Raw genomic sequence first — 17,445 nt, forward strand, 5'->3', positions numbered from 1 at the left:
TATCGAGCTCAGTGGAGGGAAAAAGTGAAAAGAACGAAAAAAGACAATGAAATTCTCATCGGCTGCCGTTGGTTTTTTTCCAGCTTCACTGTAACGCCTGGCAATCCGTCTGCTCTCTTTGTGCGCATGTCTCGAGCGGCGAGGATTAACCGCTCCCGCCGCGCGGTGCTTCGCTCGTGTACCTTCACACCCCGGGTCCCCCTTGGCACCCAGGCTCCTAATACATCAAGGTCCTCCGTGTGACGGGCGGCCGGCCCGCTGACAGAAGTAGAAGGCGTCGTCTGCCAACACGTCATCCTTCACAAACGACTCATGCCACTGGTGTCTCACGCTTTGTTGAACTTGGCTGACAAGGAAATGGAAAGTTTTCCTCTCCAATTTCTGCTTAAGCTCATTTGCGGAAAAGCTCCGCACATGTGTTGCCAAGAACTCGAATTTCATTAGTATTTTTCCTCCGTTAATTTTTTTCCTCCCCTTTTCGTGCAAGTGAATGAAGAAGGTCTGCTGGACTTGGATGGATGAGAAGGGGTGGATGGAACGAGGAGAAAAAGGCGAGGTGACGAAAACTCTCTCTCTCTCTCCCCCATTCTCTCGGCCCTTCAGTGCTCCCTCCATCCCTGTTGTAGGGCCGGACCGTTGCCTGCTGTCTGCCAATCAATACGCGATGTGATTAAACCTTACACAAGGCTCTGTGGGCAGGCGCGACCTCCACAGGGATGAGGACGGGCTCAGCTAATATCAGGCTTGAGCGATGAGTAATAACACGCAAACAATATGGCCCTTGGATATTTGACCCATGACCCCCTACGCCTCGGGGATGACAACTTCGAACGCCTAATTCAATACCCGTTTTTTTTTATACATATAAAAAAAAACTATTTCGTATCTTTCCTATGTTGTGTATCTGGTCATAGAAATTAAATTGCTCATTGTGCTAGTCCAATTATTTGAGTTGCGCAGACAACAGTTTTGCAATAAATGAAATGGCGTATGACAGAACTACGATGGGTCCCTTTTAACAGCTAAGCAATGTGCATCGACGCAACATTTTCCGAAAGCCCCCGATGATCTTCAATGGTGCCCTTGTTCCTTACTGCTCGAGAGTGATGCTGGATCAGGTCTTGGAGGTCCTGCGCTGGCTGTTCCATTCCTGCTGCTTTCGGTTTTCTGCGCTAGTTCTTGAAGGTTGGATGACTCGTTGCTGCTACGTGGTTTTGTTAGGCCAAGCTAGTTCACCACCAGAATGACCTTAAACAGAATGGCGTAAGACTGGACATATTCACGGTAACGCTGCAATAAGCCACAATGTTTTACAGTTGACGTTGCACGATACAGGAGTTTCGAAATTGTGGAACTTTTACTGACTGCTTTTTTTTTTATTGTAAAGAGTATCACAGGTAAACACATCAACCAGAAAATTCCTTCTTTGGTTCTTTGGGCGACGCTTCAGATTAACACTTTTCTATCAGAATGTTCCGGGCTGCATTCACCCAGACAGTGCTGCTTTGGGGGTTATTACACAGTAGTGACAACATGGACTTTATCAAAATTTTACCAAAATCGACCATGCTCCTATTCTTTCTCTTTCTCTCATACACACACTGAGCACCTAGAAGTGATCAGAGATTATCTGATAAGATTTAGTATTTAATCAGTTCATGGAAAAAAGTTTATTAACTAGATCTTTTGAGATAATGAGGGTTTAGACAAAAAAGAAAGTGCCATCAATGTCTTCACAAGACATACTAGTAATACTAACTATCAGCAACAAAGTTTCTATCAATGTTTTACTCACACACACAGAGGAACATCTAGTCTACATACACGCTCCCACAAACACAAAATGAGTGGTGGGAATTAATCTGCTGAAATATGTATTTTTTGCTGCTACAGTTTTAGACCAACTCAACAGCTGCCTTCCAAATCTGTACAGATGGTTTTAAATTAAAAGATATGTTGTCAGTTCCTCATAGGCTAAGTTTCCATGCTACACAAAGCATTTGTCCCCTCCCTCTGACCCCTACTTCATATCAGATCATATCTTCACAAAATATGATACAGAGGTCTGAAGTGAATATTATGTGGCAGAAAGCATAAAAAAACAGCTGAAATATTATGATCATTTCTGTGGTCTCAAACGTGAATAGAATTAACCCAGGCACAATCCATTTTTGCATAGGCGTTGAAAAATGTTAGGACCATATATGAAATAAATATATCTCAACAGATGTATTTAAGGTTCCTTATTCTTCAAAATATTTTCCTTTGAGCACTCAGCATGTTAGTCAACATACATGTCCATCTCTTACATCAATGACTTTCCTTCCACACACATCTCTAGTTTTGATTTACAAGATACATTATAAGAGGTCCTTCAATTAAAACACAAATTAGCAACACATCAATACTAAAAAATTTTGAACAAACATACTTTTCAAACCCCTCAAAAAAAACAAAACAAAATTCATTTAGATACAATTCAAAAACAAGTGATTTTGGTGCCATGGTATTTTTATCTGTTGTTGGACCATGTGTAAATGGCACATTTATAGGCATAGTTTGTACAGCAAGATTTTTTGAGGAATGGTCACAGTTAAGTTACAAATGATTATTTGAAGATAATAATAATGAAGTACATGACTCTGACGTGCATTAATTAATTCTTCTTGAAAACATTAATTCTTATTTTGAAAACATCACTTTGTACACTCCCTCCTCTCTTTCTGAAGTGTTTATATTTGTTACTTTAAAACATATAAACTTTTATCATTTTAACAGCTTTTTATATGCCTGTCATGAGGAAATATAAAATTCATCTGTCTTTTTGTGGCATTCTACTCTGTATCATTCTCATTTATATATATGAAAATTTCATAAAATCTTTAAATGTAAAACTACAGTGTGCCACATTAAGTTTTGTTAATGGTGTTAGCAAGTCTTGCTGTATAATTACTATACCTGACTGGAAAATGCAGCTTTATGCCAATTTTGTAATCTATATAATACAGAAGATCTATCATGTGTAAGCAACTCTTAGCCTGCAGATATTCAGGAATTGTCTTGCACCTACTGTCAGACCCCTACATTCTCATATTTCCCACTGCAGAAATTCTACTCTCCTTGGGAGATCACTTCTCAAGATCTGATAATTCACATTTCACCTTTTTTATGTGGGGCTCACTTTCCTCCTTGGGATCAGTCGTGGAGGTATTTATGCCACTTATTTCTGAGACAACTTGGTCATCTCCAGGACCATTTGCTTTACTTGGCTCTCTGTCCTTAACACAGACAGAAGTATCTGATTCAACGATTCCTGAGTCACTTCCACCACTACACACTCCAGTTGGTCTGTGGTCTGATTCTGATTTGACAGTTACTTCCCTTTTTATGTTTTCTTGAGACACTTCCCTGGTCCTGAATCTCTTTTCACGTTTAATTGTGACAGACAACTTCTTCCCTTTAACATTTTCAGGGATGTCACATCCTTCATCTTTAACTGGCAAAAGCTCTGGATCGATGCAAACGGTAAGTGGAAATTTTCCAAAGTCTTCTTCAGTTTGGGGTGCACACAAAGATCTCAAGTTGACTACAGGATGTGTGACACCTGGAATCTCCACACCAAGACCTTTACAAAGTTTCTCCATAACTGTATCAACATATGTGTTAATTCTCAGATCACATTTCTTATCATGTTTGGTTGGCTGCAGGTTTACAATGACTAGTTTGCCACCATTCCGTTTTGTCAGCAGAGGTATGCTACCACTGGGATTAATTTGCAGCGTTGTTCCCAGGCACACACTCAAGTCTGCTTTCCTGTAGAATGCAAAATAACATTGTTACAATCCCTTTTCTTCTTTACAGAAAATAACATGATACATGTAACATGGTCCCTAATACTATCAGAGAAAGTAATTCCTGACTTCTCAAGATAAGCTTGATGTTTTTTCCCCAGTCTATTCAGTTGTCTCACATTGAAACAGCAGTCTTTGGTGCTTCTTTGGCCAGTTGTAAGATTTTAAAATGAAAAATAAAAATCATTTTTGCTAGTTTTACTGCTTTTGTTTCTGTTACAGCAGAACACATTAGAAGCGTAAATATAAAAGTAGCTAAAGATGAAAATGAAATTAGATACACAATCTTTTTCTTATTTACTGATATGCCATTATACCCTTCACTGCTAGTAACTATCAACAGTCCAAGAAGGGCAGCAAAATGTACACTGGACAGGCCATTTACTCTATGCTTTTACCTTTTACTTTCAGCGAGCTCAGATGGACAGGTGATATGTTACTCTGTAATACTTCGCTGAATTTATTATTTTTCTGTATATTTTTGTAAGATTGTAGAGACTGCCTGCTGTTCTGTTACTTTTCTAAAAATTGTTTATTAGTTTTATCAAAACATCAACAAATTTCATATTATGTTCACAGTGTCAATTTTTCTTTCAAACACTGTTTAACAGAATTCTGCCTTTTTTTAAGCAACAAGTCCATCCTCATTCTCAGCCATGGAGAACAGAAGCTTTGACAGCCCCGGCCTCACTACATCCCCTTTGTCTTTTTTCCCTACCTTCAAGGATGATGACAAGTACTTCACCAACTTCCTGCCCCAAAAATGTTCCATGCCATATGGATAATAAAAAATGTACACCTTTTGCTATACCTTTTCAGTCTGCAGAGCTCTGTTGCCTTTAGGTATGGACTCACCTGGCAAATTTTTCTGCCCTTTCTAAATCATGCACTGGAAGACATGCTTCCCAGTCCAGAACTGTGTCATGCAGTTGACCCCTATGAATAATCAAAGATATACAGTGCTAACATAGCCAACATGAAGACTTTTAATAGTAATAAATCTTGCTAAAGATTCAGACTTAACACTCTGATGCAATAAATCTTAATAAGGAATCTGACATTCAAACTTAACCTTCTGGCAACTTTTGAAACACTACATACAAATAAGTAAAAGACGAGAACATCAACAAGCACTGGGACCATACATACATAAATGCTGTAACTCGTCTCATTCTCCCCCTAACCCTCATACACGCACACACTATTTTACTCTCTCTTCAAATCTTTCTTTGACACTTTATTTTCAGAATTCACTGAAAAAGTAATATTTATTTAATAACTTTTGTAATATATCTCTGTGATACGGATACTAGTGCGTTACAAAACTACATCATCATCATATCTGAACCTCCCCACAGCAGTCGAAATAAGCCAAAAACTTAACAGCACATAAAAACAAATGAAAGCTTGGAATAAACCAAATACATTATAAATAAATAGATCAAATGGCAAGGTCTGGATTATCATGTTCAAATTAACTAAACTACTCCCTTACTTCAACACAGGATATTTATCATTTACATAAACATAATTCTTTATTCCAATTAAGGAAATTCGGATAATACCAGAGAAGTGCTTACACAGCATTTCTTTACATCTAACAAACATGATTATTATTACAATTACATTATCAAAGGTCAGCTGCTTGATAACCAACCCACTTTCCTATTTCAACGCACAAAAAGCAAATTCTTTTAATAATGGTTGTGTGACAGTCCACTTTCTTATTTAAGTAGTGGGGTAATACTACTACTTTCTTTAAGCAGTGACAGAGTTGCATACATCCCTGGTCCCCACCTGCAAACTCCACGTGGCTTCCGCTGAGTGCAGGGATTGCCTGTGCACCTTTCCCCCATTGTAGGAACACACTTGCTACGCACGTACTGCAATCAATCATGCAAGTTTCAAGTAGAAGAAACCCTCTGTTTTATCAATAACCACTTTCTATTATAAACAAATAGCTGAACATGGAGACAAAATCTTCAGCATGTTACATCTCTTTTCATCATTTTTCTTGTTCGTGCAAAGAAACGTCTAGTAAGACACTTCAATTTTCTGACCTGTGTAGTCACAGGATAAAACTATCATATATATATACACACACTTACATTGTAATAGAAAATCAAACTAAATTTGACAGAAACTCTTTTAAGAAAAAGACCTTTAATTCATCAACACTCAAGAGTAAACAACCTTGTCCACTTTATTACCTGTGACTTGCATTTGCTGCATTGTTCCACGAACATGTTCCCATGCATTTCAGACAGCCGATCACGAGGAAAGCCAGAACGTAAGTGTAGTCCATCAACATTCTGACTCACAACATACTGTACGATGCCTGCAAGTTTAATACAGGAAAATAACCAACAAACATCTTTCCTCCTTTTTTGAGATTAGGTGGAGAGAGTATGAAGGGAATACAGCAACATACATCTTTTAAAAAACATTTATGCTGATGCTTAAACACTTATACTTGGAATCACAGAATCTTTTGATCCAAAATGTTGCATTAATACTATTATGACAATTATTTCAAAAGTTAAGCTGTGTGCTCAGCGAAAATCGCTGGAAATTGAGCATAAAGTATCATAAAAACATATTCTGGCAGTACTTTATGACAAAGAGGCACAAGAAATATTATACTAATATTTTTTCTCTTAATCACACCTGAATCAATCAAGAAAGCAGAAAATGATGAAGGGAGGTATATCTTAGAATAGAGGTGTCAGCTTGGCATCATCTGACTTCGAAGAGGAAAGTACAGCAATCCTCGTTAAAAGAAAACAGACATGGATACAATGTGCTTTTGCTGAGTGTTCGCTTATACAGTCAGATGGAGTTTCCTAAAGACACTGGCTACAAACGCTAGCGGATTAACTTTGTTCAAACATGCCATGGAAACTGCGCCCCAACAAAAGTATAAGGTGTCAAAACCATCTAGATTTCTGGTAAAATGCTGAAACAAGGATCAAGCAGCAGCATTGACATCTTCTACATCATTCTGGTCTACAAGTAACGTCATGACATCAGTCACAAACACAACATTATCAGTGGTATCCTTATCCAGCATAAAGTTAAAACAACTGACAGTGTGAGGGCACCATTGAATTTAATTGAATGTAAACTAAATTATAATATAAACTTTACTGTAGTTCATATTGACTTTACTCTACAAATATATAACAAACTACCTGCTTTGTGAAGTGCAACCAGAGCTCTGTGGGTCAATGTGGGTTCTGCAGACTCAAATGTCACACTGATCTTTGGTTCTTCACCCCGTTCTTCAAGTGTCCAAACACCTACACATAGAATAGCTAATTAAACTCACTTAACCTAGCTTGGTGCCATGGAAACACATAAATTTTAAAAAGTCAAAATGGGTCACCCCTTCAAAGACAATGTTTCACAAATCAAAATAAGCCTAATGAGTTAATATGTGATTTGATGCTCACACATGAAAAGCAGTTTTGAATGACCTCAAACTAGTACTTTTCATAAAATAAGACTGTTAAAAATCACACATTGTTTATTTCATTCACATTATGTAATAACTTTCTGCTCACCTTTTGGTCCTCTGAAGTCAGGTATTCCTGCAGATGTGCTTATACCAGCACCTGTGTGAAAAACAATGAATGTGCTGGCTCGCACCATGCTTACCAGCTGCTGCACTTTCATTTCTATAACATCCGGCGTATCAAACGTTTCTGGCATTCCACATCGTCCTTTATTTTCGTACGGCGAAAGCCCTGCTGCGTAGTTCACCGACATGGTACTGAACAGGATCAAAAATGACCATTTATTTCACTTAATGGGTGTTCAGGAATAAGGAAACAGATTTCTGCTCCGCGACTTTCTCTCGATGGCAATTAGTAGCCGATCTCTATATAAGATTAATTAACTTTTAACACAAAATAAACAGCGAATAGTGTATAATCCTAAGCTGTGAAATACAAACTCCTTTCAAGCACTGAAGTCGCTGTCTGCAAAGTTCATTGTCATCATTGGTAATCCAAAATAATGCATACCTAACGTATTCTTAATGATACCAGATGTAAATCTCCATTAACTATGGATATCATATGAAAAATATATAAACTGCACAAACAGGTATTTAAAATATACAGAAATAATAATATACCGGGAATAACATTCGGCTTGATAGAAAGATGCAGTATTTTAAGGGACGTCACTCTCATGACACTTGTAGATAACTCAGGAAGCTGCTGTTTTTCAAGGGACATCACTCTGATGACACCTGTAGATAACTCTAACGTCTTGTTGGAAGTCTTGTGTTATTCTTTTCACCACATGGTGAACTTTCCAGTATAGTACCTAAATTAACATATTTTAGATGTCTAAGTCAAAGTTAGAACTTTGCCATCATATTCTTAAAGAATATCATGGTGAATTAATTGCAAAAGTTGGCTTTTACTTGCTAAAGAAAGCGAAAGGGTCGTCGCCGCTACGGCAGATTTCGTTAGACACATCACTCGACGTAGCGAAAGTACGAATTAACGTGGTCTATGAATATTACCTCTTTTAGCTCTTTGTCTGCTATTGTTTTCTTTTTTGTTTCCAACGAAAAATTATAATATTTTCACTAACATATGGTCCTACGACTTGAATGTCGAATGATAAGAACGCTGAAAAACTGCCTTCTCCTACCTCTTGATCAAACATGTTTTATCAATTTTTTTTTGTTTATTTATTAAGTATATGCTTTAAAAACGGAAATCATTCATATTAAACCTGTTTGCCAGATTGCGATTTAACTGAAATTGTTTAATTGTTTGTAGCTATCGCTAATGTCAGAGAATCAGGTGCTTTGGTCTTCATTTAGCAACACCATACTTTGGATAATCTTATTCTTCACCACTTATTTCTGTCAGAATCTGTATCACTATGCTGCTTAGTGGCTTTTACTCTCATAAGAGTATATAAAACTAGGATTGTTCATAATCGTATCATTATCTTCTAAATTTATTTGAATTAAATGTTATTTTTATTATTATAGGTGCAGAAAGCTTTATGCGTCTTGATACAACATGGGCTAGTGGCATTTCAAAAGAGTAACAAAAGCTTTATGGAGTACAGCATAAACATTGATAAGATCATGAACCATCTTCGCTATTCAAGGTGACTTTAATCATTGATTTCATTTTACATAAGCTATGATCATTACTTTTACTTAAGCCTCTCACAGCATCATTCCTGTTCTCTGTTGACTCCTTTGGATCCCAGTGTGGAAGTGTATTGTCATTAAGATCCTGTAACAGGACCAGTCCACTGGGTGCATAGAAATAATGAAAGATTTCTTCGTCATAATGAATTCAGATATAACTTTATTTATCTCAGAGGGCAACGATTAGCAGCTCTCTATAAGATTAATTAACTTATAATGTACAAAAACACACTAAGTACAGCGTGGCACTTGATTTCTTTTTGGCAAAAGTTATCAATCTTTACTTCCATTGGCTTTGAGTCAACAAACTGAAAACACAACAGACCGTAACAGATCAGCTTATGTACCTCCATCAGTATAAAAACTTGCATATCTGCTTTGCCTTTTGCTGTTGATTGTGAAAGTGAATTCAACCAGTAGCCTCATTCCAGAAATTAATGTGAAAAATGGGAAAATTCATCAGTCTCTCTTTCTCTCTCTCTCTCACTCACTTGCGCTCACACACACACTGGCACAGAGTATTCTTTATTTTGTATTCCAAAATAGTAGAATGTGTTGCAGATATATTCACTGTGCTAAAGTGTTGTATGGAGATGGTGCAGAACTCCTTGTTGAGGAGATTCTGCATGCAGGTCAGACTGACATGGCAACAGTGGTGAAGAAGGTCACAGATCGACTTAATGATGCTCTAGAGACAGCAGGTTAGATGATAATGAATTTGTTATGTTTAAGTATCACAAGCAGTAGGTCATAACAGATGTTAATAAATCACTGTTTACAGTTTTACAGTTAATGTCTATAAGGTACTAGGAAGGATACCCAGTATTGTCTAGGACAGGGGTGGGCAATTAATTTTTCCAAGGGGCCGCATGAGAAATTGGGATGGTTTTAGAGAGCCGGACCAATATAGTTAACTCAGTTTTACCCAATACTGAATATATAGTATATATACTGGCGGACGGGCCAGCAGGCGGGCCGGTCAGAGACAGGAGGCGGGCCGGCCTTTGCCCAGGTCTGGTCTAGGAGATGTGCCTTTTCCTGATAGGCTGTTAGTGGTTCCTTTGCTCATGGACCAGATCAAAAGGCAACTGAGATTACCAGCAGACATAAAAATCAATTTTATTTTATTGATTTTTTTTAAAGTTAATTCATATAATCTGTTCAATGTGCATGTGCATGCTTGTTTTTGTTTCTGGCAGCCTTGTATGTTTTTCTCATTGCTATAGGTGGTATTTAACAGGCCCAAGAACATCTAACTCCATTTCATCTCATTCCTAATTTAGTACTCAAGTGAACATTTTTATAAAGAAATGAGATGTAAGTCACCAGAAAATGAAAGTTTTTCCCCATTTGTTGTTAAATTTCTATCTACTTCAAACCTTTTTTAAAACGTATGTTACGCACTGTTCATTGTTATTTTGCTATTTTTTATCAAGGTCATCCTAAAATTTCATCGAGTCTTGTGCGAGATAAATTCAACAGCCTTGTCCAAACACATTTTCTTCAGAGGTGCTTCTCTCCAGTTCTAGATGATAAGAAGAGAGTCATTCGACTTGAACAACCTGAAAATGTAGAAGAATTATTTTCAGTTCAACCAATGGAAGTAGATGGTAAGCCGAGGGTAGGCTGAGACATTTGCAAATACGAGAAAGGATGAGCGTGACAGTATGTCTGCACAAATATCCATGTATAAGTGTATAATACACACATCAGCATATGAATCTTGTCTGTACCTTGAGTGTGCTATGTGGACACAGCCTGCAAATTTATCAGCATGTTTCTTATTCTTGTGCTATTTTATTTTTTAGGAGGCAACCAGGGACAAAAGAGGAAGCTGACTTTGGACAGTGATTTGCCAAACAAAAGATTTAAAACCGAATCTACATCAAAAGAGGTAGCTTTAGGCACTTAGCAATAGGCAGTAAAATTCTTTATAATATTACAGTAATCTGAAGATCCTTTTTTCAAGACACTTTTCTTATGGAGTGCATATTTTTGTTGTAAATGAGAAAACTGTCCACTCAAATGATATGCTTGTTTATGTCCATGCACAAAATATATACCCTGTTTTTGTGACTACAATTGTCATAATACTTAAACAAGTTTATTAGTTGTAGTAGTACATATTGCTCTGAAAATATGATCTAGATCCTTTATGACATGACATTAGTGAGTAAAAACATAATTAAAAAAGAAGATTGAATGATAAGGATTGCATAACAACCAGCATGTGCATGGTATTTCATCAAACTTTCATCTATTCAGAAATAACTGATGTTTGTTTTGTCAGAACACTGCTAAATGAAGAGGTTTGTTTCATTCTCTCCTCAGGCAAGTCCAGGGGACAGCATCTTTTGGCAGGTAAACTGTGAAAGATTTCATCATCACTTCCGAGATCAGGCGCTGATATCAGCAGTGGCCAGGCGTCTGGATAAGGTAAAAGAGATGCACATACCTTAAAGCATTTATCATTGTTTTATTGGGCTTGGTCAGCTTTCATTGATGCATCAGATGCATTAGCTACAGGCTTGGTGTTTTGAGTTTCAAATAGTATTTAAAATGGAAAGTTCTGCTGACATATTTATGCAAGCATTCATCTATTTTTGTCTGTGTTTCTCGATTTTTACCTATAAACATGCCATTCACTTGATAAACTCTACTGGCCATAATCTTGTACTAGCCTGAGGTGGCATGGGGTCACCAACTGTATCTGCTGTTGTTGGAAATATGTTTGTAGGTGTGGTAGAGAGAATGTTTGTGTGAAAGAGACAACTATTTTAACATCTACATTTATATTATCTCTTTTATATCCCATATATATTATTACTAGTACGAGCACTATCTTGAATTGCACCTGGGGATCAGTAAAGTTGTATTGCAACATAATAATAATAATAAAGTTAATTTGTATAGCGCTTTTCCCCACCATTAAAGGCGGGCTCAAAGTGCTATTACTTAAAAGGAAAACAAACATAAGAATAATGGATGCTGGACTTGAAAAAAAAAATGTTTCAGTGTTCGTATCATTATTTACACTCACTCCCTTCCTTCCAATACCGGACTTTGAAGTTGATCTTTGCAAAGCGAGAATAGGTTTCTCTAAGTAATGTCTTGAACATGTACCTTTGTGCTTGTTCATGTCAACCAGAAAGCAGGGGAGATTATGAGAGCTATTCTGCGGATCAGTGAAGTCAAAACAGACCCCTTAGCTAAACAGACGGTTCCAGTCTCCTTCACAGAGGTCAGTCATATTGTCACATTAACCAGTGAGCTTTCTGTCATCAAAAGAGCTGGACAGCCTTTGTTTTTGTCTAATATTATGTGTTATAAAGTTTATATAAAGTTTAATTTCTTCTTTGCCATGTCCACCTGTGCACTTCTTTATAACTGCCATGAAATAGTTTTGTTGGGGGAAAGGCGAAATTGATTTTTGTTTTAACCTTATAATTTTAGTCATTTCCCTTGTGTTTTCAAAAGTTAAGCTTATTACTGATAAAATATTGAAATTTCTTATGTGGCTTTTGGGTTTTTTAAATTTTTTATTTATTTATAAACAAACTATGTATTAAGTGTACATCATAGTCTTTTAAGCTGAACTATGGCATGATGTGTGGATATTGCGGCAGCTTTGTGTCGATGAGTCAGCACTTTCTGGAGTAGCATAGATTAAGTAAAGCATTTGATATCAGTTGTTCCCATTTTTGGTAATGTTTATGAATAAATTTGGTAAGGGCATTGAAATAAATTATTGATTTTAGGCATGCATTAAGCATTCTAGCTGATGCTTGTCTCTTGCTGCAACAAGATTTTTTGGTAGGATTTTAAAAAAATCTCATGTCCATATAATGTTATGTTGTACAAATTCTATAACTTTTTAAACTTTTTATAGAAAACAGTTTTTAGATTTTATCTTCATTTTAAAAAAAAATAATCTGCTAAGTATGTAAAGAAACTATGAAGCTATCCACAGCAATGAAGATTACTATGTATCAGTTGTGGTTTTGTTTTATGTGTCCATTTTTTACAGCAGTATTTTTTATCTTTTACACACAGATTTTTGGAAGCCTACAAAAGGAGTTAGGTTTTACAAGAAATTTGTTAGAACAGTACCTTCACAACATGACTGATGAAGTGGTATGTTCAGTATTGCTGACAAGTTATAATACTCGAATGAACATTTGTATAAAGTTTTGTTGTCTTTCAAACAAAATTATATTATAAATTTATTTTAAGAAACTTTAAATACAAAGGGCTGCTTTTAGCACCTGAAATGGTATAAAGTAAAATTTAAGCTTTTTGAGAATGGAAACGTCAGTAAAATGATAAAACTTAATGCTGTCTATATAAGTATATCTTGAGGAAGCAAAAGAGATGGGCACTGTCCTCACATAAAGTATGCCTTTGAGAAAAGTGTGATCTCTTCCCTCCACTCCCCCAACAACTGAAAAAGGTTAAGGGATTATATTTACTTTTTGTTTTAACCACAAGAGGAGTGGGAATAGACTTTATAATAATTTAAGGGGGAATGAGCAAACATATTACATGAATTCAGGTTTTTGGTGGCCATCAGTTAAAGGGTCTCTGACATGACTATTCTTTCTTTTGTTGCAGCCAGAGTTTGTGTCAAAATGTGATGACAGTGGTGGAGGAATGTATGTTGTCAGCATCCTTTATGACAGTACAGGCAGTCAGCATTTAGCCCTTCTCATCACTTTTTGCTTTAATTGTATTGACACTTGTCTTATTGTGGCACTATTTGTGACAACTCAGATATAATTTTTGGAACCTTAAGTACATGTTAAACTAGCCATGGATATACTTTTGTGTGTGTGTGCATGAATGCACAGACCAAGCATATATCCGTGATAATAATAATAAAAAGAATGATGATGATGATGAACAAAGGCCTTGTTCTGCTGTAGTTTTGCAGGCATTCTTGCATTTCTACTTTTTAAATTATAAGCACTTGGTGTCTCTTTATGTGGGGAATCAGAATATTTGGACTGCATTCGTGTATGTTTTTGATTCCATGCATTGACCTCTTTCACCTGCATACAACATTTTGGGTTTGTCACAAGAGGGTTTAGTGGACTATATGTGGGAAAAGGCAGCTAATAGATAATTGCCAAAATCTTACACTTTTGCTAGACCTAAAGTAGTTGTTGTCCCTGTTTGACAAGTTTGGGAAAACCATTTTTTTATCTTTGCTCTGCACCTTCAGTATTTTACAGATTTAAAATTGCAAGGGGGAAAAAAACGCTGCTTGTCTTTAGCTGAACAACATTAGTTTTAGTCTCTATTTTTAAAAAAATTCCTTGACTTTCTGAAGATATATTTCAGGCTTTACAGGCATTATGTAAAGCACATATTGAATCGGTGGTTCTGGAAAGGTAAGATTCACCAGGCGTGAGGTATGGTGCATAGCAGTATACTTTTTTTTAAGAATATATTACATCAATTTCTTTTATTAGTGTTTGATTTGTGGTGTTGCCTGCTGTTTTGCGCTCTTTGTTTTTTTTCATTTAGATTTGATTTTTCTTTAATATGCATTCATTTAAATGTATACATGGAATTCACCCACAAAGAGATATCATTTTACGCTTTTTCACTTTGTTAAAAGGTTTGGGTCTAAGTCTCTGCGGATTTTTCGTGTTATTCTTTTGAAGAAGCAAGTGGAACAAAGTCAGGTCAGTCCTTTTGGCTTGTTAATTTCATTTGTATGATTTTTTTTTGGTGGGGGAAGGGGACAGGTTTGTACATTAGAATGACATTTGACAGAAGAAAATTGGAATCATTTGTGTCTATTTATATGTCTTTGCTATTGTTTTAAACTATAAAATAACATTTTTTCCATATTAACCTCTCATTGTATATCATTGATGATTATTTTACAGATAGAGACATGCGCCATGATTCCATCAAAAGAAGCCAAAGAACTGCTGTACAAAATGTTTGAAGAAGGTTTTGTCACAATAACGGTAAAAATTTTATTATGTACTAGTGTAGATTCTATATATAAGATTCTATATATTTGGCAACAGAAATCTGTCATATCAATGATTTTTTTGTTCTTGTGAAGGGTTGGCAAGTAACTTTGAATCTTTCCATTTCTCATCCTCTGCAGACGACTGAGAGATCTATTCAGTTTTGATGGACTTAATTTTTCATTTAGTCTTGTTGATTTTACATTTTGAAGTGACGTTTTCTACATTGAAAGTGTTTTGCATTTTAGTGTTATTGTAGTGCTTTAGGTTTGACTGTGTCGCACTGTAGTTCATTTATTTTCTTAAGCAATCAAAATGTATAACTGTAGAGAGTATTTTGATCTGGAATGTAGGAGCTGGCAAAGACCCCTGACCATGCACCATCTCGCACTTTCTACCTCTTCACCGTTGACATCAGACAGGTGGCCCGAATGCTGAAAGAGAAGTGCTTTAAGGTATGAAGACTGGTTCTTTCAGGTTGTTTCCTATTTTATATTTTTTATTTGCATTTAATTTGTTTGATTTTACTTCATTTCATACATTCTACATATTTTGAGTTTTCTGGTCTTTATGCTTGATAAGATTATATCTTAAAGAACACTGAGCTTATTAAAATATGAAAATAAATCAGTGATTTTATAACTTTGTAATGTGGTTGTGAGAAGAAGAGAAATCATGAGTTTATCCCCTATTATTATTTTGTACATTTTTCAGGCAATAAGAAATGCTATTGTGAAGAGAAATCTTGAAATAATGGAGCACAAGTAAGTTCCTTTTATTCTTCCTTGTATGCAAGCTGTATCACAGCACCATATCTTAGTGAAAGTAGGGTTAAAATTTTTATCTGGAAAAAACCTGAATAGAACACACTGTTGTTGATGTGGGATTGTGAACTGAAGCTGTACCTGCTGTGTGGCTGCACACACTGTTCTGCTGACCCTTGATTGCTGTGTAGATTGGCATCAGTCTTTAACTTCTCATTGTTTACACTGTGTGCTTCTGCTCTCTTCAAAAGTCAGTGTAACACTTCATGTGATAATGAGTAAGCACACTTATGTGTGGCTGGGCACTGGCCTGTAAAATCTATTAAATTGTTCACTGGCATATAACATCTTCTAAACTGTTCACTGGTCTTTATGGTCTGCTAATTAGTTGACTGACCTGTAAGGTCTGTAAACCTATTTGCTGGCTTTTAACTTCTTTTATATGTTCACTGGTCTGTACTTTCTCTTAACCTGTTCACTTGCATATAAGGTCTATTAACCTGTTCTCTGTAACTTTTATTAATCTGTTCACTGGTTTGTAACATCTGTTAAATTGTTAGCTGGTCTGTAACTTATTAGCTTATTCACTGAATTTTAACTTGTTAATCTGTTCACTGGCTTTTTAACATCTAATAACATGTTCACTATTCACTAATCTGAATACGAACATCCCTCTTCACTGGTCTCTAACTTCTGTTAACCAGCTCACTGTGACATTAGAAACTGTTTAATTTTGTGACTGTCCATGCAGGCGACTACTTGACAAGCAGGAGAGAGTGGACGCCATTATTGCTGACCTTGAGCAGCAGCTGCAGAGCGGCCTGGAAGTGGACCCTGCCCAGAAGGAGGAGGTGCAGGAGGTGATCACACCACCTGAGAGACAGCAGCTGACCAAAGTGCACACCGTCACCAACACGTCAGGCACTTTTTTGTGTTGTGTAATTCCATTCCTTTGGAATTATGTGATTGGGTTGGGGGTTTTTCTTACGCTATGGGCATTGTGGGGAGATTTGCCTGTTTCGGTCAGGATGCATAGATGTTGAAGCCTAGAAGTCTGTTTTTGCAAACTGTGTTTCTGTCTTGCAATGATTGCCTGTTATTGAAAATAAATATAAAATTCATTCCATAAACACCCTCTGCTTTCTCTCATTCTTTGAGTTTGCAGCATATTAAAAAAAAAATGCCTCGCATGCACTTTTATTCTTGCCAGAAGTTAACAAACATCTTAATTTGTTTTTCTTTTCAGTCTTGAGATGAGTGAGTTACAAGTGGATGAAACACTTTTCATTCTGGAGAGTTATTTGGCCTTCACCTATCATCGCCCTGCACCCAAGAAGCAGCAATCAGCAATTCTCATCTGACAGAAAAGAATTTCTCGCCGTACATCATGTGAGCTTAATTAAGAAAGTAATTATCAGTGTCTGGATAATGTTTCCAACCATCTGTTCTTTGGAAATCAAAAAGACAACCAACTGGCTTCTTTTTAATGAATTGCTGTGTTCCAGTACCATTGGGGAAATGTACTTTAAAGGTTTCTGAAGTAAAATTATTGAAACATTGCGAGATCAGAACTATTTTTAGCTATATTTCTGACTTGGCTTGCAAATAAGGACTTGGAAAGGACCTGTTACAACCCTGAATCACAATAAACTTTTACGTGTGTT

At 36.4% G+C, this 17,445-nt stretch overlaps 2 protein-coding genes across 2 annotated transcripts; one reads left to right on the forward strand and one right to left on the reverse strand.

Moving 5' to 3' along the window:
- Positions 1–1,634: 1,634 nt before the first annotated feature.
- Positions 1,635–8,054, reverse strand: LOC112554293 (NAD-dependent protein deacetylase sirtuin-6-like). Its single transcript, XM_025222015.1, has 7 exons — positions 7,990–8,054; positions 7,415–7,623; positions 7,043–7,150; positions 6,062–6,189; positions 5,649–5,734; positions 4,707–4,787; positions 1,635–3,813 (listed from the first exon to the last, which is right to left on the reverse strand). Exons 2-7 carry the CDS (start codon positions 7,617–7,619, stop codon positions 3,129–3,131), a joined length of 1,293 nt encoding a protein of 430 aa, XP_025077800.1. The 5' UTR covers positions 7,620–7,623; positions 7,990–8,054; the 3' UTR covers positions 1,635–3,128.
- A 57-nt stretch (positions 8,055–8,111) lies between these two features.
- LOC112554292 (DNA-directed RNA polymerase III subunit RPC3-like) lies at positions 8,112–17,445 on the forward strand. Its single transcript, XM_025222014.1, has 16 exons — positions 8,112–8,355; positions 8,866–8,987; positions 9,595–9,734; positions 10,470–10,643; positions 10,842–10,927; positions 11,365–11,469; positions 12,182–12,274; positions 13,087–13,167; positions 13,645–13,696; positions 14,363–14,423; positions 14,654–14,720; positions 14,928–15,011; positions 15,371–15,472; positions 15,732–15,781; positions 16,533–16,697; positions 17,028–17,445. Exons 1-16 carry the CDS (start codon positions 8,203–8,205, stop codon positions 17,140–17,142), a joined length of 1,650 nt encoding a protein of 549 aa, XP_025077799.1. The 5' UTR covers positions 8,112–8,202; the 3' UTR covers positions 17,143–17,445.

Source organism: Pomacea canaliculata, linkage group LG13, assembly GCF_003073045.1.
Source record: "Pomacea canaliculata isolate SZHN2017 linkage group LG13, ASM307304v1, whole genome shotgun sequence".
Lineage (NCBI taxonomy): Eukaryota > Metazoa > Mollusca > Gastropoda > Architaenioglossa > Ampullariidae > Pomacea > Pomacea canaliculata.

Excerpts from the sequence above, each read along its gene's own strand:
- LOC112554293 (XM_025222015.1), bottom strand. The coding sequence starts at position 7,619 with ATGTCGGTGAACTACGCAGCAGGGCTTTCGCCGTACGAAAATAAAGGA. Across the intron at positions 5,735-6,061 it reads GCAGCAAATGCAAGTCACAG|TACGTGCGTAGCAAGTGTGT; the intron begins GTAATAAAGTGG and ends GATTGATTGCAG. Across the intron at positions 3,814-4,706 it reads AGGGCAGAAAAATTTGCCAG|GAAAGCAGACTTGAGTGTGT; the intron begins GTGAGTCCATAC and ends TGCATTCTACAG.
- LOC112554292 (XM_025222014.1), top strand. The coding sequence starts at position 8,203 with ATGTCTAAGTCAAAGTTAGAACTTTGCCATCATATTCTTAAAGAATAT. Across the intron at positions 8,988-9,594 it reads AACCATCTTCGCTATTCAAG|ATATATTCACTGTGCTAAAG; the intron begins GTGACTTTAATC and ends AATGTGTTGCAG. Across the intron at positions 14,721-14,927 it reads AGCAAGTGGAACAAAGTCAG|ATAGAGACATGCGCCATGAT; the intron begins GTCAGTCCTTTT and ends ATTATTTTACAG.